Raw genomic sequence first — 27,812 nt, 5'->3', positions numbered from 1 at the left:
TACTGTGGCACACTATGGGGGCTTTAAAGGCTATATACATCTTTGGGGACAATTATTTTTTATTATTGCATTGTACTTATTTTTAGATAAAAATCATTTATTTAAATCCTTTTTTTTGTGTACAGAGCTGAGATGCTGTATCGGCAGCCAGTGGATTTTTTCTTTTCAGTCATCTGGGGAGCAGACAGATTTCTTATCTCTGCTCTCTGACATTATAAACACTCATCAAAGCTCAATCCTTATCTTACTGATAAGAATGTGGCTTACATAAGTGTTTATGACCTCTTAGTAATTTGGAGATAAGGGTTACTGGATGACCAGCAGAAGGTGAAAGTACCAGTTGCACAGCTAAAAAAAAGTAATTTTTGTGACAGAATGGCTCAAAATTTTTAATAGAGGCCAATTGCAAATATGATTTGTAGCCAAAAATGAGTGAAATGCAATCCTAAACAAAATTGCCTCCATAGGTGTACATGGCCTTTAATACTACTGGAGGCACTATGTTGGGCTTTATTACTACTGGGAAGCACTGTGGTGGGATTTATTACTACTAGAGCACTATGGTAAATTATTACTGTGGGGGTATGATGGTGGGATTTACTACTACTACTGGGGACACTATAGGGGGAATTATTACTACTGAGGATTTTATGTTGGGCTTTATTCCTGCTGGGTGACTTTAGGAACAGAATTACCACTATGGAGGTATTATTATTTCTGGTGGATATTACTATTGGGGGCACTGTAGGGGCACTATAGGATAGAATTGCTATTGGTGGGACTTTTGGGAGTACTGCTGCTTTGGTGCCACTGTGGCACGTATCATGAAGCTCCAAGTACACAGTAACTGTGCTGATGTTAATGCCGGAGGAAGAATGGAACTCTGCAGTTATTGAGTCAGCAGAGAGTTAGCAACTTTATTCAATATGCACCTCTGCACATGGCAACCCTGCTCTGTAACTTTATGTGGTTTTAAAGTTGGTATGATTCCTAAATGCTTCCCGTTTACAATTAATAACACTCGCCAAGAAATTTCATGAACTGACTTGTTACAGCGCGGGCATCCTATTACAGTACCACGCTGCAATTCAGGGAGATCTTTAGAATTTTAGAATGACCCCTTTTTTCACAAATTTGTAAAGGCTTGATTTTATACACCAATAGCGATGGGACTGAATAAAACTCCTGAATTCAGCGATTTTTAAGAGGTGTGTCCCAGTACCATTGTCCATATAGTGTATATGTATTTGCATCCTTTTCCCTTTTTATCCCCTACTTTAGTGGTGACAATTGGGCTTTGATGGACGAGACAGAAAGTTCTCGATTTTTAGCTCAACTTCAGGATGGAGAATTTTGGGTGGAAAAGGAAGAATTTCTCCGAGAATTTAATGAGGTTACAGTGGCGTTTCCTATCATTGAGAAAGATCAAATTCAAAGTATCTGGACTGGTGAGTGCAGGTAAATTGTGCAGATTACACATTGTGTATGGCTACTGGAAGATACATTATATGCACATGCATAGATCAGACTTTTTCACTAATGTGAATAGTGTAGATAATAACACACGTTCTCTTCTGGGAAGGGTGCACACACACACAACCTACTGAGCTTGCATGAGGGATGACATGGAATTCGAACATTGAATTGGCCAGATATTTTTGATTTAGAATTTGGGTAATATTTTATGTTTAACTATAATCCTATGTGCTTTGAACAAATACATGAACAAAGGGTCTTTTCACACTGGTTTCCATGAAGTGTATACACCGCGAAAAGCTCCTGACATATCAGTTAAATCTAGGCTGTAGCAGTGGCATTTCACCCATGGACTATTAGGGTGCATTCACACTTGCGTTGCTTGATTCCGGCAGGCAGTTCCATTACCTGAAAAATGCCTGATCAGTCAGAAAAATGCATTGCAATACCGGATCCGTTTTTCCGTTGTCATCAGGCAAAACGGATCCGGTATTAATTTTTTTTTCTCATTTTTAAAGGTCAGACCGGAAGGACGGATCCGGCATTCCGGTATTTTGAATTCAGGCAAGTCTTCAGTTTTTTTTCGCCGGAGATAAAACAGTAGCATGCTACGGTTTTATCTTTTGCCTGATCAGTCAAAATGACTGAACTGAAGACATCCTGATGCATCCTGAACGGATTACTCTCCATTCAGAATGCATGGGGATATGCCTGATCAGTTCTTTTCCGATATAGAGCCCCTGTGACGGAACTCAATGCCGGAAAAGAAAAACGCTAGTGTGAACGTACCCTTACAAAGCAGAAAACATGGTAGTTATTTGCAGTTATATAGGCCCATTGCTAAAACAAAAAAATTGGCCTGGGAAGGAAGGGGATAAACACTCTGGTAATAATAAAGCTGTTAAAATTAAAAACCTCGAGCTACGAAACATATCCAATATAGACTATAGGCTGCTGGCATCATTCATCCCGCATCCATAACAATTATTGTGGCAGCTGTGGGGTTTTGGTAGACAGGCTAGCGGACGCAGTATAGAGGCAATCACAAAGTCTGTAACTTAAACAGTTCGGTGTTTATTCACACATAAGGAAAAACAAAATGACCGTTCAGTCTTGGTGTTTCACACCATGCTATGTCCATGGAACAAAATCTTCACTTGGTTAGCAGTTTTCTATCCACAGTCCACAGCAGGCTTTAGGGGCCTGTTTCCCGGCATGCGGATCTCAGCCCTTTAGCACGGCACAAATTTACAGGTCCCAAAACACAGACTCCCCAGCTTCTCTGTCAGATGGAGGATAAACCACACCCAGCTGAGACTGCTGGCTGGGTTTTATATAGGCCAAAAAAGACCCGGCCTGGAGCGTGGGGAGAAGCCACCCACCCAGCCAGCCAGCACTTTGGCTATCCCAGTAAGAGACGGCCCAGATTGGCTTTACAGCCATACTAACAACAAAACAGTGTTAGTCAGCACTAGCTGCCGCTGACACTTAAAACTACTTGCTTTTACCTCACCGAGGCCAGGAATCTCGGTGACACATACCTTCCATCAATGACGGCTCTTTTCGCCTTCCTGCACAGCATTATCAGTTACATGGGATATAGTATAAATATAATAAATATCATTACTACTGAGGCTAATACCTGTATACCTTCACACAGTCAGACCACCGTGGAATTATAGTCCTTGCCCGCTATCCACTTAACCATATATTTGTATGACAGCATGCTGATTCTGACCATTTTGCTCAGTTTCCAATAGACTTTCTGGTGCCCCTGATGTGCATTTCGTGTATCTTTGTTAGGAGGTGCTAACCATATGGCTTACATGGGTGTTATGAAGGGCCATCTCCCAATCAGAAGCCATAATAGGAATCTTATGTATATGATTCTAAACTGGGTCATAGGCCATCGGTGTATAGGCAGTCTCAACGGCCTTCCCCCTGGCATCTAAGCCTGTGCCTGAGGCAGCTCATCTGGATAAGTGACATCAGTCATGTACTGGACCACAATGACAGCAGAGCTGAAGATCCTGGAGTCTTAGCAACTGTCATGTGCACTACTGTACAACAGCACTAATAACCCAATAAAACCAAATCCGTTTATTAAAATAGGCATAAATTAAAAATATATATTTCAAACCATGCTATATTACCCAATTAATATCTAACCCTATCCAATATTCACAACATGCAAAAGGCTATTAACAAATATGTGAAAATCTCTCCATCCGTAAAGTGCAATATGTGCTGATAAATGTACATAATCTTATGACTAAATACTCAAGTGAAAAAAAGTTTCTCATAATAACTTGGCACTAAAATATGCACTCCTCAATAAGTAAATGTCAGTGATCAAAAATTGCAAAAACACATAGAAATTGCATGTAATGTGAACAGTGCAAAAAAACAAACATATTGTCACAGTGCGGTTCACTGTGACAGTTGTGTCTGTGTAGGCTGGCTGCATGCCCTCTGGTGTACAGGCAGCCTCCTGTGCAGGCTGGTTGCTTGGGGCTGCGTGCTGGCTGTGGTGTCTTATGTGAACTGCTGCCTGTGTATGCTTGCTCTCTCCTTGATATTTCTCTGTCAGTGTTCTCGGGTTCTTTGTGCTCTGGCGTACTGGCTGCGGTGTTTTCCGTGTATGCTGGTTGCCAGGGGCAATGTCCTGCACTGCAGCCTGTGTGTTTTGTGGTTCTGTACTCCTGCTCTGATGGGGTTAACTTTTCCTGCTCTGTACCTGCCCTGTATGTTGTTATCCTTGTCCGTTCCTTTTTCGCCCAGCAGTGCGCAACTGCATCTCATAGCCTGGCATTGCTAACTGCTTTTGTTCCTTGTCTGTTCATGTCTGCCTGTTGTGCCTTTCTGCTTTTGTTCCTTTCCTGTGTACCTCCTGCCTTCGTGAGAGGGTCCCTGGTTTCCCCGGAGGGGGAATCTCTAGTCTGTGTGCATCTGTAGTCTGTGTGCAGCTCTGCCTGAGACCGCCATGCTTCCATTCCGCTTGGGGTCCAGGCATCTGCTTCTGTGCTGGTTCCCCTTCGTCTTGTTTGTTCCATGTCCGGTGTTAGTATGGGTTCCTATTCTGTTGCTGTAGTTTCTGCTGGTGCTTGCACCTGTGTGGTTCTCTGCAGGTAGGGGACAAGTGTACTGGGACCTTCCTGGAGGTGCGACCAGTGAGCCCTCAGCTCAGTTCATCCCCACCACCAGGGGCTCTGTGAAGAACGGGGCTCATTGTCTCTCCGCTCTCTGGGTTTTGCCTCTGGTCTGCCAGTGCACTTGGTTCTGTGGTCGTTCTACCACTATTGCCCACCTGCCTACTGTCATGTCCTTTATTACACTTGTAATAAAGTTCTCTGTGGGTCCTTTGTCTGTTTTACCTGTGTCCTGTTCGCATGTCGTCCCGGAGGTCTGCCTTGGGCCTCCGGTACGTGACACATATATTTAACTTTATAACACGCATCAGACCTCCGATCAGACCCCCCCTCCATATCAGATTTGTCTGACAGTGGCATATCCTAGAGCTCTTCCACCAATGTCTGAGAAGAGACAATCACTTTGAGTCAATGGGGGCAATAGGCCCCCTCTAGTTGTGACTGAATGCAGTCAGACCATAGAACTCTGCAGTCAGACCATATGACTTTGTTCACACAAAGTTACAAAATCACAGCTGCCCTGCTAAATTTACCGATAGGTGAGGGATTTTGTGTAACTCCACTTCTGACAGTTCGCCACTGTATGTGCACGGGTGTACGTTCATTTTGTGTTCTTGTGTCAAATTTCTTTAGTACTGTAGGGATCACAAAACGTACATTTCTTCTTGCCTTTCTTTACATAGGTTCCCTTCTATCTCATACACAACTGATTTATGGTTCTTGGATTAAGGGCCAAAATGCAGGTGGATCACGCAACAACACCAGCTTTCCTGATAACCCAAAGTACTGGTTACGTGTACGGGAGCAAAGTGAGTTGTATATAACCATTATGCAGAGGCCAAGGGTTGATACAGGAGCCTCCAACAACCTGCAAAGCTACAGACAGTTACACGGGGAACTCTCAAACAGTACAGCTCCAATTGCTGTGGGACTGCATATCTGGAAGGTACAGTAAATTGGAGCATCACAAGTAACGTAGTTTTTGATGCATGAACAGATATGTAATGTATTATTAATTAGCACTAATGGTTATTGCAGTGCAAAATGCCATGTATGTATAATCAAAGAAAAATCACTAAATATTTCAAATACATCCTCCCAATAGGTTGTGTAAGCTAAGACAAAAATAATCAAAAGATTTACCAAATGTATCATATGGTGTGAACCACTATGGTAAATTTGGTGCATTTTCATACTCTCTAGTCTGTTTATGCTGCCTACATATTAGATGGGCAGGATTAGTATATCTGGCCCATTGTGTGCTTTCTTAGAATTAGCCACAACTTCTTGCTTTAAGTTAGTGCTCGGTGCCATATGAGTATGTCACAGTGATGACTCACTGAGGTGCTGCGCCTGCACAATCCCCTGCAGGTGCCTGCTGTATAAGAAGAAAATTTGTGGCACACCAGAATCAATTGATGCTTTTTAATTAGTAGAGGTATTATATCATATCATATACAGTCCCTGACAAAAGTCTTGTCGCTTGTGTACAAATTGACCTGAAGTGCCGCTAAAATATATTTCTAATCAAGATTTTGTTACAAGAAATGGGTCATTTTAATCCAAACAGCTTTTGTAATGTTACAGTGCAAAACGAAACTGACAAAAAGTATTCTAATATTCACAGCTTGGTAAAGCCCATTGAGTCACTTTTGCCAAGACATGTGTTGTCGCCTTGTCATATGAGCTTCACCTGTGACTAATAATGGATCAATTAGGTCTCAGGTGTGTATAAAAAGAACCCCAGTACACTAGACCTTCACATCAACTGCAACTAGATCTCTGCAAACATACCTAAGATTCACCCGGAGACTAAAGTGTTGATTATCAAGAGGCTGAAGACCAGATCCACTGCTGATGTGGCAGACACCTTCAATGTGTCTCAGCGTCAAGTTCAGAGGATAAAAAAAAATTAGAAGAGACTGGAGACGTTTTGGACAAGGCCAGGTCAGGCCGACCCCGCAAGACAACTGCTCGAGAGGACCGTTTTGTTGGCTCGAAAATCCAAGGCCAGCCCATTTTCCACTGCAGCAGAGCTCCACGAGACCTGGTCACCTGAAGTCCCTGTGTCAACCAGAACAGTTTGTCGGATTCTGTCTCGAAATGGCCTCCATGGTCGAATCGGTGCCCATAAGCCAGCACTAAACAAAAGACAATTGAAAAAACGTGTGGCATTTGCCAAGCGCCACAGCCTGCTAAAAGGATGGACGCTGGAAAAGTGGCAGAAGGTGGATTTTTCAGATGAATCTTCTGTTGAATTACACCACAGTCGCCACAAATATTGCAGGAGACCTACTGGAACCCGCATGGAGCCGAGATTTACCCAGAAAACAGTGAAGTTTTGTTGATGCAAAATCATGGTCAGGGGTTACATCCAGTATGGGGGTGTGCGAGGGATCTGCAGGGTGGAAGGCAACATCAATAGTCTAAAATACCAAGAAATCTTAGCTACCGCTTAAATTCCCAACCATAAAGGCCAAATTCTGCAGCAGGATGGTGCTCCATTGCATACTTCCATCTCAAAGTTCCTTAAGGCGAAGAAGATCAAGATGCTCCGGGATTGGCCAGCCCAGTCACCAGACATGAACATCATTGAGCATATGTGGTGTAGGATGAAAGAGGAAGCATGGAAGACGAAACCAAAGAATATTGATGAACTCTTGGAGGCATGCAAAACTGTTTTCTTTGCTATTCCTGATGACTTCATTAATAAATTGTATGATTCCTTGCCAAACCGCATGGATGCTGTCCTTCAAGCTCATGGAAGTCATACAAGATATTAAATTTGGATCTCACAGCACCACTACTTAATTTGCTGACATATTTTTGGATATTACTCAATTTCTGTATAGGTGACAAAACTTTTGTTTTGCCAAAATTTGACCTTTCTGTCTTGATTAAATGATAAATCTTTTTTCAGTGAAACTAATTTATTTCAGTGCATTAAACATCATTTGGGAGGGCTTTAGCTTTTCATATGAGCTATTTCTAACACCAATTGATGTCAGGTTAATAGCAGGAGTTTCTACAAAATAGAGAAGCGACAAGACTTTTGTCAGGGACTGTATATAGTGTATAGTACATCCGGATTGGAGCATATGAGTTAAAGTCGTATAGTTTGTAGGGACAAACTATACGACTTACTCATATGCTCCAATCCGGATGTACTATACAATATATAATATATATATATATATATATATATATATATATATATAATATATATATATATATAGTACAGACCAAAAGTTTGGACACACCTTCTCATTCAAAGAGTTTTCTTTATTTTCATGACTATGAAGGCATCAAAACTACTGTTAGCTGCTTTTTTCTTGCCATAATACAAATTCTAACAGTCTATTCAGTAGGACTATCAGCTGTGTATCCACCTGACTTCTCCTCAACGCAAGTGATGGTCCCAACCCCATTTATAAGGCAAGAAATCCCACTTATTAAACCTGACAGGGCACACCTGTGAAGTGAAGACCATTTCAGGGGACTACCTCTTGAAGCTCATCAAGAGAATGCCAAGAGTGTGCAAAGCAGTAATCAAAGCAAAAGGTGGCTACTTTGAAGAACCTAGAATATGACATATTTTCAGTTGTTTCACACTTGTTTGTTATGTATATAATTCCACATGTGTTAATTTATAGTTTTGATGCCTTCATAGTCATAAAAATAAAGAAAACTCTTTGAATGAGAAGGTGTGTCCAAACTTTTGGTCTGTACTGTATATAATATATTATACACACACTCACCTAAAGAATTATTAGGAACACCATACTAATACGGTGTTGGACCCCCTTTTGCCTTCATAACTGCCTTAATTCTACGTGGCATTGATTCAACAAGGTGCTGATAGCATTCTTTAGAAATGTTGGCCCATATTGATAGGATAGCATCTTGCAGTTGATGGAGATTTGAGGGATGCACATCCAGAGCACGAAGCTCCCTTTCCACCACATCCCAAAGATGCGCTATTGGCCCCCACAGTCTCCAGATCTCAACCCATTTTAGTACAGTGAACTCATTGTCATGTTCAAGAAACCAATTTGAAATGATTCGAGCTTTGTGACATGGTGCATTATCCTGCTGGAAGTAGCAATCAGTGGATGGATACATGTACTCATTCTGTTTACGCCAAATTCGGACTCTACCATTTGAATGTCTCAACAGAAATCGAGACTCATCAGACCAGGCAACATTTTTCCAGTCTTCAACAGTCCAATTTTGGTTAGCTCGTGCAAATTGTAGCCTCTTTTTCCTATTTGTAGTGGAGATGAGTGGTACCCGGTGGGGTCTTCTGCTGTTGTAGCCCATCCGCCTCAAGGTTGTGCGTGTTGTGGCTTCACAAATGCTTTGCTGCATACCTCGGTTGTAACGAGTGGTTATTTCAGTCAACGTTGCTCTTCTATCAGCTTGAATCAGTTGGCCCATTCTCCTGACCTCTAGCATCCACAAGGCATTTTTGCCCACAGGACTGCCGCATACTGGATGTTTTTCCCTTTTCACACCATTCTTTGTAAACCCTAGAAATGGTTGTGCGTGAAAATCCCAGTAACTGAGCAGATTGTGAAATATTCAGACCGGCCCGTCTGGCACCAACGACCATGCCACGCTCAAAATTGCTTAAATCACCTTTCTTTCCCATTCTGACATTCAGTTTGGATTTCAGGAGATTGTCTTGACCAGGACCACACCCCTAAATGCATTGAAGCAACTGCCATGTGATTGGTTGACTAGATAATTGCATTAATGAGAAATAGAACAGGTGTTCCTAATTCTTTAGGTGAGTGTATATGATATGATGTAATACATCTACTAATTTAAAAAGCATCAATTGATTCTGGTGTGCCACGAATTTTCTACTTTGACACGAGGCGATCTATCGTCCTCCGTGAGCACTCAACTCCATAGGGTGTGCAGATCTCATCATCCCTTTACCCTGCTGTATAAGAGACAACTCTGAAATGCCGCACTCAATATTTCTCTCTCGGTCTTCCAATGCTCACCCCACAAATGCAATTGCAGTGTGCGGTCATCGCAGCTGGAGGGGCCTTCTGAAGACCCCCATGCCTGCCATGTCTCTGCCGCTTATGAGAATCAATATACATTGTAATTTGGGAGTGTTACAATATATAGTACAAGTGATCAGGGGACAAAAGTGAAAGCTAGTTGAATAATTAATACAGAAAACGCCCCTTTTCCATTTATTATTTTTTATATAAAGAAATACTGACCCAATCTATACAATTATTTCTTGCTTGGTGTAAATAAATAAAAAAAAATCCCAATTCCCAAATTGCAGTTTTTTGGTCCTCTTCCACAAAAAACATGTATCCCAAAATGGTATTAGTAAAAACTACAGATCACCCCACAAAATAACTATCCCTCATACAGCTCCTTCAGCAGAAAAGCAAAACAAAAAAAAAAACCACGTAATTTCTAAAAGTAAGCATAGCAAAAACAACATTAAATAAATAAATAAATATATATATATATATATATATATATATATATATATATATATATATATATATTAGTATCTACATGATTGTTTGACTCCAGGTCTGTGGAGTGGAAGTCTAAGCTAGTTTTGGGTGGAGTCAGTAGAAATGCTCTAGCTTATCTGTTATTAATATTGTATACTGTATTTTTTGTTTTAGAAGACACACGCGATTATAAAACGCACAGGTTTAAGAGGACAAAAATTATTGGTCTACCCCAAGGTCCTACCGTATTTAGAAATAATGTGATTCAGAATTTAACAGGCACTCTGTCACCTGGAGCTACAAATGAAGTATATAATGTACCTTTAATGAATTAAAATATATTACACTTTAAAATAAAAAAATATATATATCAAAATACATAAAAATATACAGTACAGACAAAGTTTGGACACACCTCATTCAAAGAGTTTTCTTTATTTTCATGACTATGAAGGCATCAAAACTATGAATTAACACATGTTGCATTATATACATAACAAACAAGTGTGAAACAACTGAAAATATGTCATATTCTAGGTTCTTCAAAGTAGCCACCTTTTGCTTTGATTACTGCTTTGCACACTCTTGCCATTCTCTTGATGAGCTTCAAGAGGTAGTCCCCTGAAATGGTCTTCCAACAGTCTTAAAGGAGTTCCCAGAGATGCTTAGCACTTGTTTGCACTTTTGCCTTCACTCTGCGGTCCAGCTCACCCCAAACCATCTCGATTGGGTTCAGGTCCGGTGACTGTGGAGGCCAGGTCATCTGGCGCAGCACCCCATCACTCTCCTTCATGGTCAAATAGCCCTTACTTTCAAAGTTTTCCCAATTTTTCAGCTGACTGACTGACCTTCATTTCTTAAAGTAATGATGGCCACTCGTTTTTCTTTACTTAGCTGCTTTTTTCTTGCCATAATACCAATTCTAACAGTCTATTCAGTAGGACTATCAGCTGTGTATCCACCTGACTTCTCCTCAACGCAACTGATGGTCCCAACCCCATTTATAAGGCAAGAAATCCCACTTATTAAACCTGACAGGGCACACCTGTGAAGTGAAAACCATTTCAGGGGACTACCTCTTGAAGCTCATCAAGAGAATGCCAAGAGTGTGCAAAGCAGTAATCAAAGCAAAAGGTGGCTACTTTGAAGAACCTAGAATATGACATTTTCAGTTGTTTCACACTTGTTTGTTATGTATATAATTCAACATGTGTTAATTCATAGTTTTGATGCCTTCATAGTCATGAAAATAAAGAACTCTTTGAATGAGAAGGTATGTCCAAACTTTTGGTATGTACTGTGTGTGTGTATGTATATGTATGTATATGTGTGTGTGTGTGTGTGTGTGTGTGTGTGTGTGTATGTGTATATATATATATATATATATATATATATATATATATATATATAATATAATCTATATCCATATCCAGCGGGAGCACCAACCGAGGTATGGGTGCAAGGTCCAGCACAGGGTAACGGCTATACCCAATATTGTAGAGACTAAGAAAGTAGGACTGCACTCCAGGGTAATGGTGAAATAAAGTGTTTAATCACCCATAGTATGGCAAACTTGCGACATTTCGGCTCACAAGAGCCTTCCTCAAGCATAGAGACAGTGAAAGTGAAGGCATATAAAGGCATATCATAAGTGTTCAACCAATCACATTAAAGTTACAATCAGAGTACAATTACATACACCTGTTACCAAAGACAAATAAACAAAGTGCATGTGCATAAAGTGACATGTGCTGTATGATCTACACTCTCAGGAGCATCTCCCTTTGTGTAGAAGAACATATGCAAAAAGTGGAAATAATATCAATAAAGATCATCTAGTAAGAGCAGATGTCGGCCCTAAAAAAAAAACAGCATACAGCGGACATTGACGCACTTGGGGCATGGATGTTTTCCCTGCCTCAACTGCATCAATTGCCGCTACATCTGTAAATCCAGGTCTTTTATACATCCATCTACAAACAAAGAATATCCCATAAAATTTCATCTGACCTGCTCCTCATCATATGTAATTTACGTGTTGGCTTGCCCTTGCAACTTAATAAATGTTGGAGAAACATCAACAGAATTGAAGTTGAGGTTGAACAATCATAGAAACTCAATAAGGAAAAAACGCACTGATCTACCAGTTGCTAGACATTTTGGATCCCTTCAACATACTGAACGGGATCTAAGATGCTGGATTGTTGACCAGATTTCACTTCCTAGAATAGGTGGAGATCGCTTAGCAATCCTTAAGAAAAGAGAATTGCGATGGATCTATGACCTGGATAGCTTGCACCCTAGAGGCCTCAATGTGATGTTTAGGTGAGAGCCTTTAGATCACTCCCTGTTCTCTCTGTGTGCTATACCTCTCTCATAAATGTATAATAGTGCAAGAGAATTGTGAAAGAATAATATGTAACTCTAACATAATATACATAAATATTAATATATGCATTTTCTCCTTGCCTTTTAGAACATTTTAATTCACATAATATTGGATACGGATCCGTGAACTATGCCCTTTTGGAAGCGACACAGCCCAGAGTTGACATCATTGTTCTCTCTTCTATGCGCAAATCCAGACTTGTAATTTCTTTTCCTTTTATGTGCAAATCCAGATCTTTAACTATTCTTTTGGTGTGATGCTGTTTTATTGTATTGAGGAATGATTCCTCTAGGGCTGCATTATTGCAAGCAGTTGGGCTATTGGTGTCGGCGGGGTTCATGGAAGTGTCCCTCTCCGACACCCACGGCCCCATGGTTTGGTGTCCCTCTCGGCAGGGTGGGATCCCGATCCATCTGCTGACATATGTAGGAGACCCCTACTGCGGCTATTTACCTTATTCAGGTGACATCCTTTACAGCCCACATCAGTGTAATAAACACATATGGAATTATAGGGCAACTTGCCCTTAAACAAAATGGCGGTGTTAGTTTGATATTATAGAACACATGCGCCACATTTTTGTACTAGGACTCATATGATGACGCTTATCTGGACATGCGCAGTGAAGAGATCGAGACGCTCAACGAACGCGATGGTCTATGTGGGCGCCATGGCTTCCTAAGGTCTAATTTCTACGATCCGTATTTACCATTCTATCACTGTTTTTAAACATGATCTTTATTGATATTATTTCCACATTTTGCATATGTTCTTCTACACAAAGGGAGATGCTCCTGAGAGTGTAGATCATACAGCACATGTCACTTTATGCACATGCACTTTGTTTATTTGTCTTTTGTAACAGGTGTATGTAATTGTACTCTGATTGTAACTTTAATGTGATTGGTTGAACACTTCTGATATGCCTTCACTTTCACTGTCTCTATGCTTGAGGAAGGCTCTTGTGAGCCGAAACGTCGCAAGTTTGCCATACTATGGGTGATTAAACACTTTATTTCACCATTACCCTGGAGTGCAGTCCTACTTTCTCTCTCTCTCTCTGTGTGTGTGTGTGTGTGTGTGTATAGAGAGAGAGAGAGATTGATTCTTAACTATATAATGTATAAAATATAGTGTAACATATAACAGGAGCATTAGAATAATGGTACGTATAATAACAGTAATGATACATTTAAATATCTCTTATCATACCTTTTCATCTTGTTTTACATCAAATGTGGAATGTTAAAGAAAAATATTCAAGTGTTTAAGCTGCGTTCTTAATGCGTTTTTTTTTTTCACTTCTCTTGCGTTTTTCACATAACTATATCCTCCATAGTTTGTTTGTTTCGTTTCTTAAAGTGGAAACTATTGGGAAGGAGTTGTTTTAGAGGGAGCTTCCTTCCAACAGCTCCCTCTAAACAGCTCCTTCCCAATAGTTTCCACTTTAAGAAACAAAATACTGTATATACTCGAGTATAAGACGAGTTTTTTGGCACATATTTTTGTGCTCAAAAAGCCTCCTCGTCTTATACTCGAGTCTAGGTCTTAGCTCCGGTAATACAGGCAGTGCGGGGGGCGGCGCTCACTCACTGACGTCACGCGCCTGCGCCGCCTAGTGGGAGAAGGCGCGTGACGTCAGTGAGTGAGCGCCGCTCCCCGCACTGCCTGTATTACCGGAGCAAAGACAAAGTAAGAATACTGCTGTGAGCGTCGGGGAGGGGGATCTGTGGATGGTACTGTAGGGGGATCTGTGGATGGTACTGTAGGGGGATCTGTGGATGGTACTGTAGGGGGATCTGTGGATGGCACTGTAGGGGGATCTGTGGATGGCACTGTGGGGGATCTGTGAATGGCACTGTAGGGGGATCTGTGGATGGCACTGTAGGGGGATCTGTGGATGGCACTGTAGGGGGATCTGTGGATGGCACTGTAGGGGGATCTGTGGATGGCACTGTAGGGGGATCTGTGGATGGCAGTGCCATCCACAGATACCCCCTCCCCTAAACAGTGCCATCATGGCACTGTTTAGGGGAGGGGGGGGATCTGTGGATGGCACTGTTTAGGGGGGGGATCTGTGGATGGCACTGTTTAGGGGGGAGATCTGTGGATGGCACTGTTTAGGAGGGAGATCTGTTGATGGCTCCCTGTATTTAATGCAGAGTGTGTGTGTATATAATGCACACACTCTGCATTAAATACAGGGAGTCACCCTCTTGCAGATGTGTGTATATAATGTAGAGTGTGTGCATTATATACACATACACTCTGCATTATAGCTGCATTTCCCACCCTAGTCTTATACTCGAGTCAATAATTTTTCCCATTTTTTTTTTGGGGTAAAATTAGGGGCTCGGCTTATACTCGGGTCAGCTTATACTCGAGTATATACGGTAAATAAAATTTTAAAAAAGACACAAAATGAAATAAAAATATAGGTCAAAGAATCCTCAACATCTTGTGCGTAAAGCGCGATGTAATAGAAGCCCAGCACAAGCATCTAACACGTGAGACACCGAAAAAACACGTGACACGCTGCGTAGCAGATTACCGGCGGACTACTATACACACAAGAGCAAGCCTTGGTGAGTAAAAGACGAGTGCTTCAGCGACAGCTCATCACCTGGAAATCGCCATTACGGTAAAGTACAACTATTATTTATCTATCTGGGACATATACTAACAACTTGGTATCTGCTTAGAGACACACTAACAAATCTATTACAATTCTCCGTACCAGCAGCCAGCATTTTGATACAGCGATATAGCGGTTTCCAAAAATGATATACCTGTATTTGGGTCTCATCTTCCTACAATTAACTACTAATGAACTGAAATCAACTAATATCTAATATTTAACAATAACTAAGGGTACTTTCACACTTGCGGTTTTCTTTTCCGGCATAGAGTTCCGTCACAGGGGCTCTATACCGGAAAAGAACTGATTAGTTTTATCCCCATGCATTCTGAATGGAGAGTAATCCATTCAGGATGTCTTCAGTTCAGTCGTTTTGACTGATCAGGCAAAAGAGAAAACCGCAGCATGCTACGGTTTTATCTCCGGCGAAAAAAACTGAAGACTTGCCTGAAGGCCGGATCCGGCATTTTTTCCCATAGGAATGTATTAGTGCCAAATCCGGCATTCAGAATACCGGAATGCTGGATCTGTCCTTACGGTCTGCGCATGCGCAGATCTAAAAAAAGGTGAAAAAAATTAAATGCCGGATCCGTTTTGCCAGATGAGGGTACTTTCACACTAGCGTTTTTCTTTTCCGGCGCTGAGTTCCGTCCTAGGGGCTCAAATCCGGAAAAGAACTAATCAGTTTTATCCCCATGCATTCTGAATGGAGAGTCCGTCCTTCAGGATGCATCAGTTCAGTCTTTTTGACTGATCAGGCTTTTCAGAAAAACGTAGCATGCTGTATTTTTACCTCCGGCCAAAAATCCTGAACACTTTGACTGAACGCCGGATCCGGTCTTTTTCCCATTGACTTGCATTAACGCCGGATCTGGCGCTGTGTGTTCAGTCAAACCGGATCCGGCTTTTGCATGTTAAACCCGAAAAATGTGAAAAAAAAGTTAAAGTCCATAAATGGCGGATCCGTTTTATCCAATGCATTTTTTCATTGTGATCAAAATCCTGATCAGGATTCAAATGTAATCCGTTATTCCGGATCCGGCGGGCAGTTCCGGTGTCGGAATTGAACGCCGGATTAAAACAACGCTAGTGTGAAAGTAGCCTGACACCGGAAAGACGGATCCGGCATTTCAATGCATTTTTTCGACTGATCAGGCATTTTTAAGACTGATCAGGATCCTGATCAGTCTTACTAATGCCATCAGTTTGCATACATTTTGCCTGATCCGGCAGGCAGTTCCGGCAACGGAACTGCTTGCCGGATCTCTCTGCCGCAAGTGTGAAAGTAGCCTAAGAATCACTATCATATTATGACATATCATCTTTGAATGGACAGTGAAAAATCCTAAACAGGCTTCAATTATAAAAGGAAAAATCAAGTCTACTAAATGTTGAATCATGCCTCTTTGATCATCAAATTACTTTTATGAACTATCATGATGTACTCAGCTTATTGTATGAATTTCTAGGACTGTGAATAAGTTTTACAATTGTGAACTATCTCTCCTTCGCCCTCTACTGGCAGGATTTTCTATTGCAGGATCATTGACTGTCCTACAGTGGACAATTTTTTTTTATTTTTTTTTTTACACTTCCATTTTTTATATATATTTTTATTTTATTTTGATATATATTTTTTATTTTAAGTGTTATATAATTTAATTCATTAAAGGTACGTTATATACTAACAAAACTTGCTTCATGTGCAGCTCCAGGTGACAGAGTGCCTGTTAAATTCTGAATCACTTTAAGAAAAATTTAATATTTACCATCCGATCAGACTTCAGATGCATCTTCGTCTTATTCCATTGGGTATTGCTATTTTGGACTATATATATTGTGCTCATATTTGTATTTTTTTTTGGTGTCTGGTCTTATTTTGTACCAGCACATGGTATATTGTATACAATTTTTAATCATGTCTGTGTGTCTTTTCTAGCCTAATAAAATGTATACATTGCTTTTATATCTAGTGGATGTGCACTTTATTGGGGTTTTCTTGGCCATGAGGCCTGTTTTTGGGTACAAAACGTAATTTATTAACTTTTATATAAAATTTGAAAAGTTTAGAAATGTTTAATAATAAATATGTTTGTTCTATCAATCTAAGGCCCTTATTTAGGAAAAAAAAACGTTATCAGCAGGGTGATCTAGTGGTGATAGAAAATAAGTTCTCACCTCTCCTGTCCCTTACACTAGGTATTTTCATGCTCCTCCAAGGCCCTTGGTTACAATGCCTGACAATGTGCTGCACTTGCTCAGTGTTAAGTTCCTCCTCTAAAGACCAGAGAAGGAAGTTCACCAATAGGCATACCTTCAGTTATCTCAGAAATGCTAGACAGAACAGGAAGACAGCATTAAAGTGGTTGTCCAAGAATAAGTAACTTTTCACAGGTGCCTAAAGCTTTCCTCTGTAATGCAAAAAATCATACTGCCGCTCTGCATACCTGCTCCCGTGTGTCCATCTTCCAGTCCACGGCTTGGGCATCAACATCTGCTCTGCTGCGGCCTATAACTGGATTTAGTATTGATGTATCCATAAGAGACCTCATTGCTGAAGCCAGTCATTGGCTGCAGCAGAGCAGATGATCATGCTCATGATGGAGAGGAAAAAAAATAAACTGCAGACCGGATGATAGACACAGGACAATAGCTGCAGGTAGCGGGTAAGTATGAATCTTTCCATAGCAGAGGCAGGCTGTGGACACCAGTGAGAAGGTATTTATTACCATACAACCCTTTTGTGGCGAGCACGGAATATAGCAGTTACATGTTTCTTTTATTCCCATTTACACTTGTACAACATGACTCTTTGCATTTCTAGGAAATACATATAGAGGCGTTCTAACTTGAGGATCATGCACACGAACGCATTACAGACAAGAATAGTACTGTTCTATTAGGGGCCAGCTGTTCCGTTCCGCAAAATACGGAATGCACACGGACGTCATCCATATTCTTTGCGGATCCGTTTTTTGCAGACCGCAGAATACACACAGTCGTGTGTATGAGGCCTTATTCTGAGGACAAATACATAAGTGTTTTCCATTTATTAAGTGCATAGTCCATTGCATATGTACTTACAGGAATTTAGAAAATGTCAGGAATTTCTGAAATTTTATTCCAGTAAATGTTTTTAAGTTTTATGTAAGCCTAATTACTTACATGCTAGTTATAAAAAGCCCACTGCTGTTACCATTTTACTACAGTAAATTTGTTATTACTAAATTATCCACAATTTATGAAGGACTCTGACCCAGAGTTGGAATGTAATAAAATTCAAGATTCGGAGTGAGGCCTTTGGCTTACTGACTCCACAGCCCTGACTGACCCACAGAATAAAGTTAACATGTCATAACGGTACTCGGTGGACACAGTAAAAACAATACCCTAAACAAGTGGCAGAATTGTATTGTTATTGTAGAAGAGCAAATGTTCTGTGACAAATTTCAAACTATGCTGCATCCTTAAGTGCTTGAAGGAAGCCTGTCAGGTGTCCTCATCTGGTTTCTAAACTATGGCCCAGATTTACTAATCATAAAGATGTAGTCAGCTTAGACCGGCTGTCTAGATCTGCACCAGATTTATCACAGGGGCTTAGGCTGGATGATACATATGTGGTGCAGTGATAGAAAATAGTTGTAGAGCAGCACAAAATGCACCTTCTGGCCTATCTGGAATGCACCAGCCATGGAGGAACAGCCAATACAACGCCGTCCAATAGGTATAAATGGTTGACAGAAGAGATCGCACCAGCATGTCCAGTGTGACTTTTATTGGGGACCAGAGTGCACAAACAAGTACGACGTTTCGGCTACGCAGTAGCCTTTCTCAAGTATACTTGAGAAAGGCTACTGCGTAGCTGAAACGTCGTACTTGTGTGTGCACTTTGGTCCCCAATAAAAGTCACACTGGACATGCTGGTGTGATCTCTTCTGTCAACCACATATGTGGTGCAGTGATAGACACTTTTCAGACTCTATACCAACTTAATTTGATATTTGCGGCAGAATTGTGGTCTAGTTTTGGCACAAAATGGTACATCTTAGCCTTGCCCATTTCCACTTATCGTCACCTTCTTGTTGAACGTGTTGGGCCTATGTTTTCTCTGAAATGTTGCTGTGTTTCAGAATAAAACATTGGGGCAGATATATCATAGCCCGGCGGTGTACACTGGGCTGTGATAACCAGGCGCGCTGCCGGATACTGCACCTGATTTATGATGAGGTGTATGCCTGGCTGGAGTAAATTTTGGTGTTCTTCTACTCCAGAAAACTTGTTTAGAACATGGGTGTGGTGAGGCCAGTGGAGAAATGCAACCTTTTTCTGTTGCTCATAAAAGGCTTGAAGTTACATGAAGAAATTAATATATATATATATATATATATATATATTTTTTTAATGCCCTTGCCCCTCTCGAGACACGTAGATGAAGGAGACTAGAGAGAGAGAGAGAGAGTGCAAATAAATATATATATATATATATATATATATATATATATATATATATATATACACTACTCAAAAAAATAAAGGGAACACAAAAATAACACATCCTAGATCTGAATTAATTAAATATTCTTCTGAAATACTTTGTTCTTTACATAGTTGAATGTGCTGACAACAAAATCACACAAAAATTAAAAGATGGAAATCAAATTTTTCAACCCATGGAGGTCTGGATTTGGAGTCACACTCAAAATTAAAGTGGAAAAACACACTACAGGCTGATCCAACTTTAATGTAATGTCCTTAAAACAAGTCAAAATGAGGCTCAGTAGTGTGTGTGGCCTCCACGTGCCTGTATGACCTCCCTACAACGCCTGTGCATGCTCCTGATGAGGTGGCGGACGGTCTCCTGAGGGATCTCCTCCCAGACCTGGACTAAAGCATCTGCCAACTCCTGGACAGTCTGTGGTGAAACGTAACGTTGGTGGATAGAGCGAGACATGATGTCCCAGATGTGCTCAATTGGATTCAGGTCTGGGGAACAGGCGGGCCAGTCCATAGTATCAATGCCTTCGTCTTGCAGGAACTGCTGACACACTCCAGCCACATGAGGTCTAGCATTGTCTTGCATTAGGAGGAACTCAGGGCCAACCGCACCAGCATATGGTCTCACAAGGGGTCTGAGGATCTCATCTCGGTACCTAATGGCAGTCAGGCTACCTCTGGCGAGCACATGGAGGGCTGTGCGGCCCTCCAAAGAAATGCCACCCCACACCATTACTGACCCAATGCCAAACCGGTCATGCTGGAGGATGTTGCAGGCAGCAGAACGTTCTCCACGACTTCTCCAGACTCTGTCACGTCTGTCACATGTGCTCAGTGTGAACCTGCTTTCATCTGTGAAGAGCACAGGGCACCAGTGGCGAATTTGCCAATCTTGGTGTTCTCTGGCAAATGCCAAATGTCCTGCACGGTGTTGGGCTGTAAGCACAACCCCCACCTGTGGACGTCGGGCCCTCATATCACCCTCATGGAGTCTGTTTCTGACCGTTTGAGCAGACACATGCACATTTGTGGCCTGCTGGAGGTCATTTTGCAGGGCTCTGGCAGTGCTCCTCCTGTTCCTCCTTGCACAAAGGCGGAGGTAGCGGTCCTGCTGGTGGGTTGTTGCCCTCCTACGGCCTCCTTCACGTCTCCTGATGTACTGGCCTGTCTCTTGGTAGCGCCTCCATGCTCTGGACACTACGCTGACAGACACAGCAAACCTTCTTGCCACAGCTCGCATTGATGTGCCATCCTGGATAAGCTGCACTACCTGAGCCACTTGTGTGGGTTGTAGATTCCATCTCATGCTACCACTAGAGTGAAAGCACCGGCAGCATTCAAAAGTGACCAAAACATCAGCCAGGAAGCATAGGAACTGAGAAGTGGTCTGTGGTTACCACCTGCAGAACCACTCCTTTATTGGGGGTGTCTTGCTAATTGCCTATAATTTCCACCTGTTGTCTATCCCATTTGCACAACAGCATGTGAAATTGATTGTCACTCAGTGTTGCTTCCTAAGTGGACAGTTTGATTTCACAGAAGTGTGATTGACTTGGAGTTACATTGTGTTGTTTAAGTGTTCCCTTTTATTTTTTTGAGCAGTGTGTATATATATATATATATATATATATATATATGTATGTATATATATATATATATATATGTGTCTCTTTTTAGAGAGCTGTTTGCTGGTTTTAGTTGGGTAATTTACTGTAGATTTTTACTCACCCAGACTTTTTTGACATATCAAAATTTTTAGGCTAGGGCTACACGGCAACACTGATCACGGCCTGGATCGTTGAGTTGCGGAGATCTCATTCATTTCCATGGGATCAACGTTACTTGGCGATCCTGGCCACAACAGCGTTGTTGTGTAGCCGTAGCCTTAAAGATTCTGTTAGCACCACACTGCGGATTGTACAGGGTGGTGCTCACAGGTTGTTAATGGAAATGTAAGTTAGTTTTATTTAGCAACAATTCACACTGTATAATACCTAAACCCTGCCTTTTTCCTTGGCTATAGGTGGAAAAGCGTCGCTTTAACCTTCAGAAGACCATTTTGACACCCCCTATGGCTGGCACCTCCTCACATTGTTATGATAGACAGCTGTATCTGCGGTGTGAATTATCTCCAGGATATCATCTTCTTATCCCCAGCACATTTCTCAGGGAGACAGAAGGGGACTTCTTACTGCGTGTGCTTTCCAGTGGACCCATCACACTCAGGTGACCGTGGAAACCCCAAATACTTCAGTATTATTCATGACATTGAAGTTGCCTGGAAACAGAAATCTGATTATCGATATTAGATTTTTGTTAAATGTTGCAGATAGTTTTTAAAAAACCTATAGGAATTTCAAGGTATTGGCTAGGGATGAGCGAATCGACTTCGGATGAAACATAAAACTTTGTTTGAATACTGTACGGAGCGAGTGCTCTGTACAGTATTAGAATGTATTGGCTTAGATGAGCCGAAGTTATTACTTCGCGAAGTCTCACGGGACTTCAGGTAATAATTAAAAAAATTAATTTCTACTGTCAAAAAACCTTTCTCGAACTTTAGTTCGGTTCCAAGGTACCACTTGGAACCACCGAAACAGAGTTCGGGAAAAGGTTTTTAACAGAAATTAATTTTTGAAGTTATTACCCGAAGTCCCACAAGACTTCGCAAAGTGATAACTTCGGCTAATCTGAGCCAATACATTCTAATACTGCACGGACCACTCGCTCCGTACAGTATTCAAACAAAGTTTTATGGAAATTGACTTTGAATGTTTCATCCGAAGTCGATTCGCTCATACCTAGTGTTGGCAAGTGTTGAGCGAATTGAAGCCTCCAAAGTGGAATTCGATACGAGGTTTAGGAAAAGTTCGATTCACAATGAATCAGAATTTCCTCACGCTTCGTGATTTTTTTTTTTTTTTATCGAGTAATTGTTTTATCCCTACTAAGCTATAGTTGATGTCTGCGCCAGCCCCTGGCTGGTGTAGACTTCAGTCTCTGGAGGATGACAGGAAAGGGAGGCACCTAATTTATTGATTTAACTACCTCTTAATAAAATAGCTACATCTCACACCAGAGCAGGGAGATCGAGACTGGCGTGTAGGTACGCCAGTCTTTATAAATCTCCCCCAATGCCTATTCCGCCCTGTGTGGAGGACGTTTTTTTCTTCCACCTAAGATAACTGATCTCGGAACTGAACAAATGGATGCAAAATAAGCACAATGGATGCTCAAAATAAAATAAAGGATTCATTTTTTTTTCTTTCTACCTCGGACTGATCAAAAAAATTGAAAACTAAACCGTGATGTGAACGTGACCTTATCAAAACAATCTAATATCAAGAATACATGAGGAATACAGAAAGTCAGCATTGTAAATGGTGATCAGACCACTCTACTTACCACCTAACTATTGCCACGGAAGGAAAAAATATTCACTTCATAGAATAATACAGTCATGGCTGTAAATGTTGGCACCTCTGAAATTTTTCAAGAAAATGAAGTATTTCTCACAGAAAAGTATTGCAGTAACACATGTTTTGCTATACACATGTTTATTCCCTTTGTGTGTATTGGAAGAAAACCAAAAAAGGGAGGAAAAAAAGCAAATTGGACAGAATGTCGCACCAAACTCCAAAAATAGGCTGGACAAAATTATTGGCACCCTTTCAAAATTGTGGATAAACAAGATTGTTTCAAGCGTGTGATCCTCCTTTAAACTCACCTGGGGCAAGTAACAGGTGTGGGCAATATAAAAATCACACATAACATAGTAACATAGTACATAAGGCCGAAAAAAGACATTTGTTCCTTTCAGTTCGGCCTGTCATCCTACAAGTTGATCCAGAGGAAGGCAAAAAAACCCTGTGAGGTAGAAGCCAATTTTCCTCACTTTAGGGGAATAAAAAATTCCTTCCCGACTCCAATCAGGCAATCAGAATAACTCCCTGGATCAACGACCCCTCTCTAGTAGCTATAGCCTGTAATATTATTACACTCCAGAAATACATCCAGGCCCCTCTTGAATTCCTTTATTGTACTCACCATCACCACCTCCTCAGGCAGAGAGTTCCATAGTCTCACTGCTCTTACCGTAAAGAACCCTTTTCTATGTTTGTGTACAAACCGTCTTTCCTCCAAACGCAGAGGATGTCCCCTCGTCACAGTCACAGTCCTGGGGATAAATAGATGATGGGATAGATCTCTGTACTGCCCCCTGATATATTTATACATAGTAATTAGATCTCCCCTCAGTCGTCTTTTTTCTAACGTGAATAACCCTAATTTTGATAATCTTTCAGGGTACTGTAGTTGCCCCATTCCAGTTATTACTTTAGTTGCCCTCCTCTGGACCCTCTCCAGCTCTGCTATGTCTGCCTTGTTCACAGGAGCCCAGAACTGTACACAGTACTCCATGTGTGGTCTGACCAGTGATTTGTAAAGTAGTAGGAATATGTTCTCATCACGGGCATCTATGCCCCTTTTGATGCAACCCATTATCTTATTGGCCTTGGCAGCAGCTGCCTGACACTGTTTTTTGCAGCTTAGTTTGCTGTTTATTAAAATTCCTAGATCCTTTTCAATGTCAGTGTTACCGAGTGTTTTACCATTTAGTATGTATGGGTGACTTGCATTATTCCTTCCCATGTGCATAACTTTACATTTGTCAGTGTTAAACCTCATCTGCCACTTATCTGCCCAAGCCTCCAATCTATCCAGATCCCTCTGTAGTATTATACTGTCCTCTTCAGTGTTATCTACTTTACACAGTTTAGTGTCATCTGCGAAAATTGATATTTTACTATGCAAGCCTTCTACAAGATCATTAATAAATATATTGAAGAGAATAGGGCCCAATACTGACCCCTGAGGTACTCCACTAGTGACAGTGACCCAATCTGAGTATGTACCGTTAATAACCACCCTCTGTTTTCTATCATTGAGCCAGTTACTTACCCACTTACAGACGTTTTCTCCGAGTCCGAGCATTCTCATTTTATATACTAACCTTTTATGCGGTACAGTGTCAAATGCTTTGGAGAAGTCCAGATACACGACATCCATTGATTCGCCGCTGTCAAGTCTAGAACTTACCTCCTCATAGAAACTGATTAAATTTGTTTGACATGACCGATCCCTCACGAAGCCATGCTGATATGGCGTTATTTGCTTATTTCCGTTAAGATGCTCTGACATAGCATCTCTCAGAAAACTTTCAAACAGTTTACCCACAACAGATGTTAAACTTACCGGCCTATAGTTTCCAGGCTCTGTTTTTGGACCCTTTTTGAATATTGGCACCACATTTGCCATGCGCCAATCCTGTGGGACATTCCCTGTCAGTACAGAGTCCGCAAATATCAGAAATAAGGGTCTGGCTATGACATTACCTAATTCCCTTAGGATACGGGGGTGTATGCCATCCGGTCCTGGCGATTTGTCTATTTTGATATTTTTAAGTCGCTGTTGTACTTCTTCCTGGGTCAGACAGGACACTTTTAATGGCGAATTTATTTCAACATTCAGCATTTCATCTGACAGTTTATTTTCCTCAGTGAATACACTGGAGAAAAAAATATTTAACAGCTTTGCTTTCTCCTCGTCGCTCTCTGCGACTCCCCCCTCATTACTCTTTAAAGGGCCGACACCTTCAGATTTATACTTTTTAACATTTATATAATTGAAGAACATTTTAGGGTTAGTTTTACTCTCTTTGGCAATTAATCTCTCGGTCTCTAGTTTGGCAGCTTTTATTTGTTTTTTACATGTTCTGTTTTTTTCCTTATAATTTTTCAGTGCTTCTGTGCTACCCTCCTGTTTTAGTGTTTTATAGGCTTTCTTTTTGTCATTTATTGCTTTCTTTACAGTTCTGTTTATCCACATTGGTTTCTTTTTGTTCCTTAACCTTTTATTCCCATACGGTATGTACCTCTCACAATGAGATTTTAGGATGTTTTTAAAGATATCCCATTTTTTGGCTGTATTTTTATTTTTCAGGACTTTGTCCCAGTTAGTTAGGCCTATGGCCTCTCTTAGTTGGCTAAATTTAGCTTTTTTGAAGTTTGGTATTTTTGTTCCTCCCTGTAGAAACGCTCTTTTGAATGATAATTGGAAGGTTATTACTTTATGGTCACTATTTCCCAGGTGTCCCCCAACCTATCATAAAAGCAGATAAAAAGGAGAGAAGTTCACTTAGTCTTTGCATTGTGTGTCTGTGTGCACCACACTAAGCATGGACAACAGAAAGAGGAGAAGAGAACTGTCTGAGGACTTGAGAACCAATATTGTGGAAAAATATCAACAATCTCAAGGTTAGGCTACTTTCACACTTGCGGCAGTGTGATCCGGCGGGCAGTTCCGTCGTTGGAACTGGCCGCCGGATCCGCCGATATGCCGCTGACTGAAAGCATTTGTGAGACAGATCCGGATTCGGATCCGTCTCCCAAATGCATTGCAAGGACGGATCAGTCTCTCTGCTTGTCATGCGGACAGACGGATCCGTCTTGTATCTTTTTATTCACATTTTTACCGGTCTGAGCATGCGCAGACCGGAAGGATGGTTCCGGCATTCCGGAATTTTGAATGCTGGATCCGGCACTAATACATTCCTATGCGGCATTCAGGCAAGTCTTCAGTTTTTTTCGCCGGATATAAAACCGTAGCATGCTACGGTTTTCTCTTTTGCCTGATCAGTCAAAACGACTGAACTGAAGACATCCTGATGCATCCTGAACGGATTACTCTCCATTCAGAATGCATGGGGATATACCTGATCAGTTATTTTCCGGTATAGAGCCCCTGTGACGGAACTTTATGCCGGAAAAGAAAAATGCTAGTGTGAAAGTACCCTTACAAGTCCATCTCCAGAGATCTATATTTGTCTTTGTCCACAGTGCGCAACATTATCAAGAAGTTTGTAACCCATGGCACTGTCTCTAATCTCCCTGGGCATGGACGGAAGACAAAAATTTATGAAAGGTGTCAACGCAGGATAGTCCGGATGGTGGATAAGCAGCTCCAAACAAGTTCCAAATATATTCAAGCTGGCCTGCAGGCTCGGGGAGCATCAGTGTCAGCTCGAACTATCTGTCGACATTTAAATCAAATGAAACGCTATGGCAGGAGACCCAGGAGGACCCCACTGCTGACACAGAGACCTAAAAAAGCAAGACTACATTTTGCAAAAATGAACTTGAGTAAGCCAAAATCCTTCTGGGAAAACGTCTTGTGGACAGATGAGACCAAGATGGAGCTTTTTGGTAAAGCACATCATTCTACTGTTTACTGAAAACGGAATGAGGCCTACAAAGAAAAGAACACAGTACCTACAGTGAAATATGGTGGCGGTTCATTGATGTTTTGGGGTTGCTTTGCTGCCTCTGGCACTGGGTGCCTTGAACGTGTGCAAGGCATCATGAAATCTGAGGATTACCAACGGATTTTGGGTCGCACTGTAGAGCCCAATGTCAGAAAGCTGGGTTTGCGTCCGAGATCTTGGGTCTTCCAGCAGGACAATGACCCCAAACATACGTCAAAAAGCACCCAGAAATGGATAGCAACAAAGCGCTGGAGAGTTCTGAAGTGGCCAGCAATGAGTCCAGATCTAAATCCCATTGAACATCTGTGGAGAGATCTTAAAATTGCTGTTGTCCAATAAGAGAGACCTGGAGCAGTTTGCTAAGGAAGAGTGGTCCAAAATTCTCTGTGAGAGGTGTCAGAAGCTTATTGATGGTTATAGGAAGCGACTGATTTCAGTTATTTTTTTCCAAAGGGTGTGCAACCAAATATTAAGTTAAGGGTGCCAATAATTTTGTCCAGCCCATTTTTGGAGTTTGGTGTGACATTATGTCCGTCTCACAAATGCTTTCAGTCAGCGGCATATCGGCGGATCCGGCGGCCATTTCCGACGACGGAACTTCCCGCCGGATCACGCTGCCGCAAGTGTGAAAGTAGCCTAACCTTGAGATTGTTAATATTTTTCCACAATTTTGGTTCTCAAGTCCTCAGACAGTTCTCTTCTCCTGTTGTCCATGCTTAGTGTGGCGCACACAGACACACAATGCAAAGACTAAGGCTGGTTTCACACGGGCATTGCGGGAAAAGGTGCGTTGCGGGAACATGCACGATTTTTCCACGCGAGTGCAAAACATTGTAATGCGTTTTGCACGCGC

At 41.4% G+C, this 27,812-nt stretch overlaps 1 protein-coding gene across 2 annotated transcripts in view; it reads left to right on the top strand.

Moving 5' to 3' along the window:
• Positions 1-27,812, top strand: part of CAPN10 (calpain 10) — a 60,983-nt gene that overhangs the window by 26,447 nt on the left and 6,724 nt on the right. For both annotated transcript variants that reach the window (XM_040428477.1, XM_040428478.1), the window contains exons 6-8: positions 1,282-1,448; positions 5,309-5,571; positions 21,662-21,864. In XM_040428477.1, coding sequence (XP_040284411.1) covers positions 1,282-1,448; positions 5,309-5,571; positions 21,662-21,864 — 633 coding nt within the window. The remainder of the gene's footprint in view (positions 1-1,281; positions 1,449-5,308; positions 5,572-21,661; positions 21,865-27,812) is intronic.

The sequence above is a fragment of the Bufo bufo genome, chromosome 4, assembly GCF_905171765.1.
Source record: "Bufo bufo chromosome 4, aBufBuf1.1, whole genome shotgun sequence".
In the NCBI taxonomy this organism is placed as follows: Eukaryota; Metazoa; Chordata; class Amphibia; order Anura; family Bufonidae; genus Bufo; species Bufo bufo.
The sequence above is the reverse complement of the archived record's forward strand: the minus strand, read 5'-3'. Positions and strand labels throughout refer to the sequence as shown.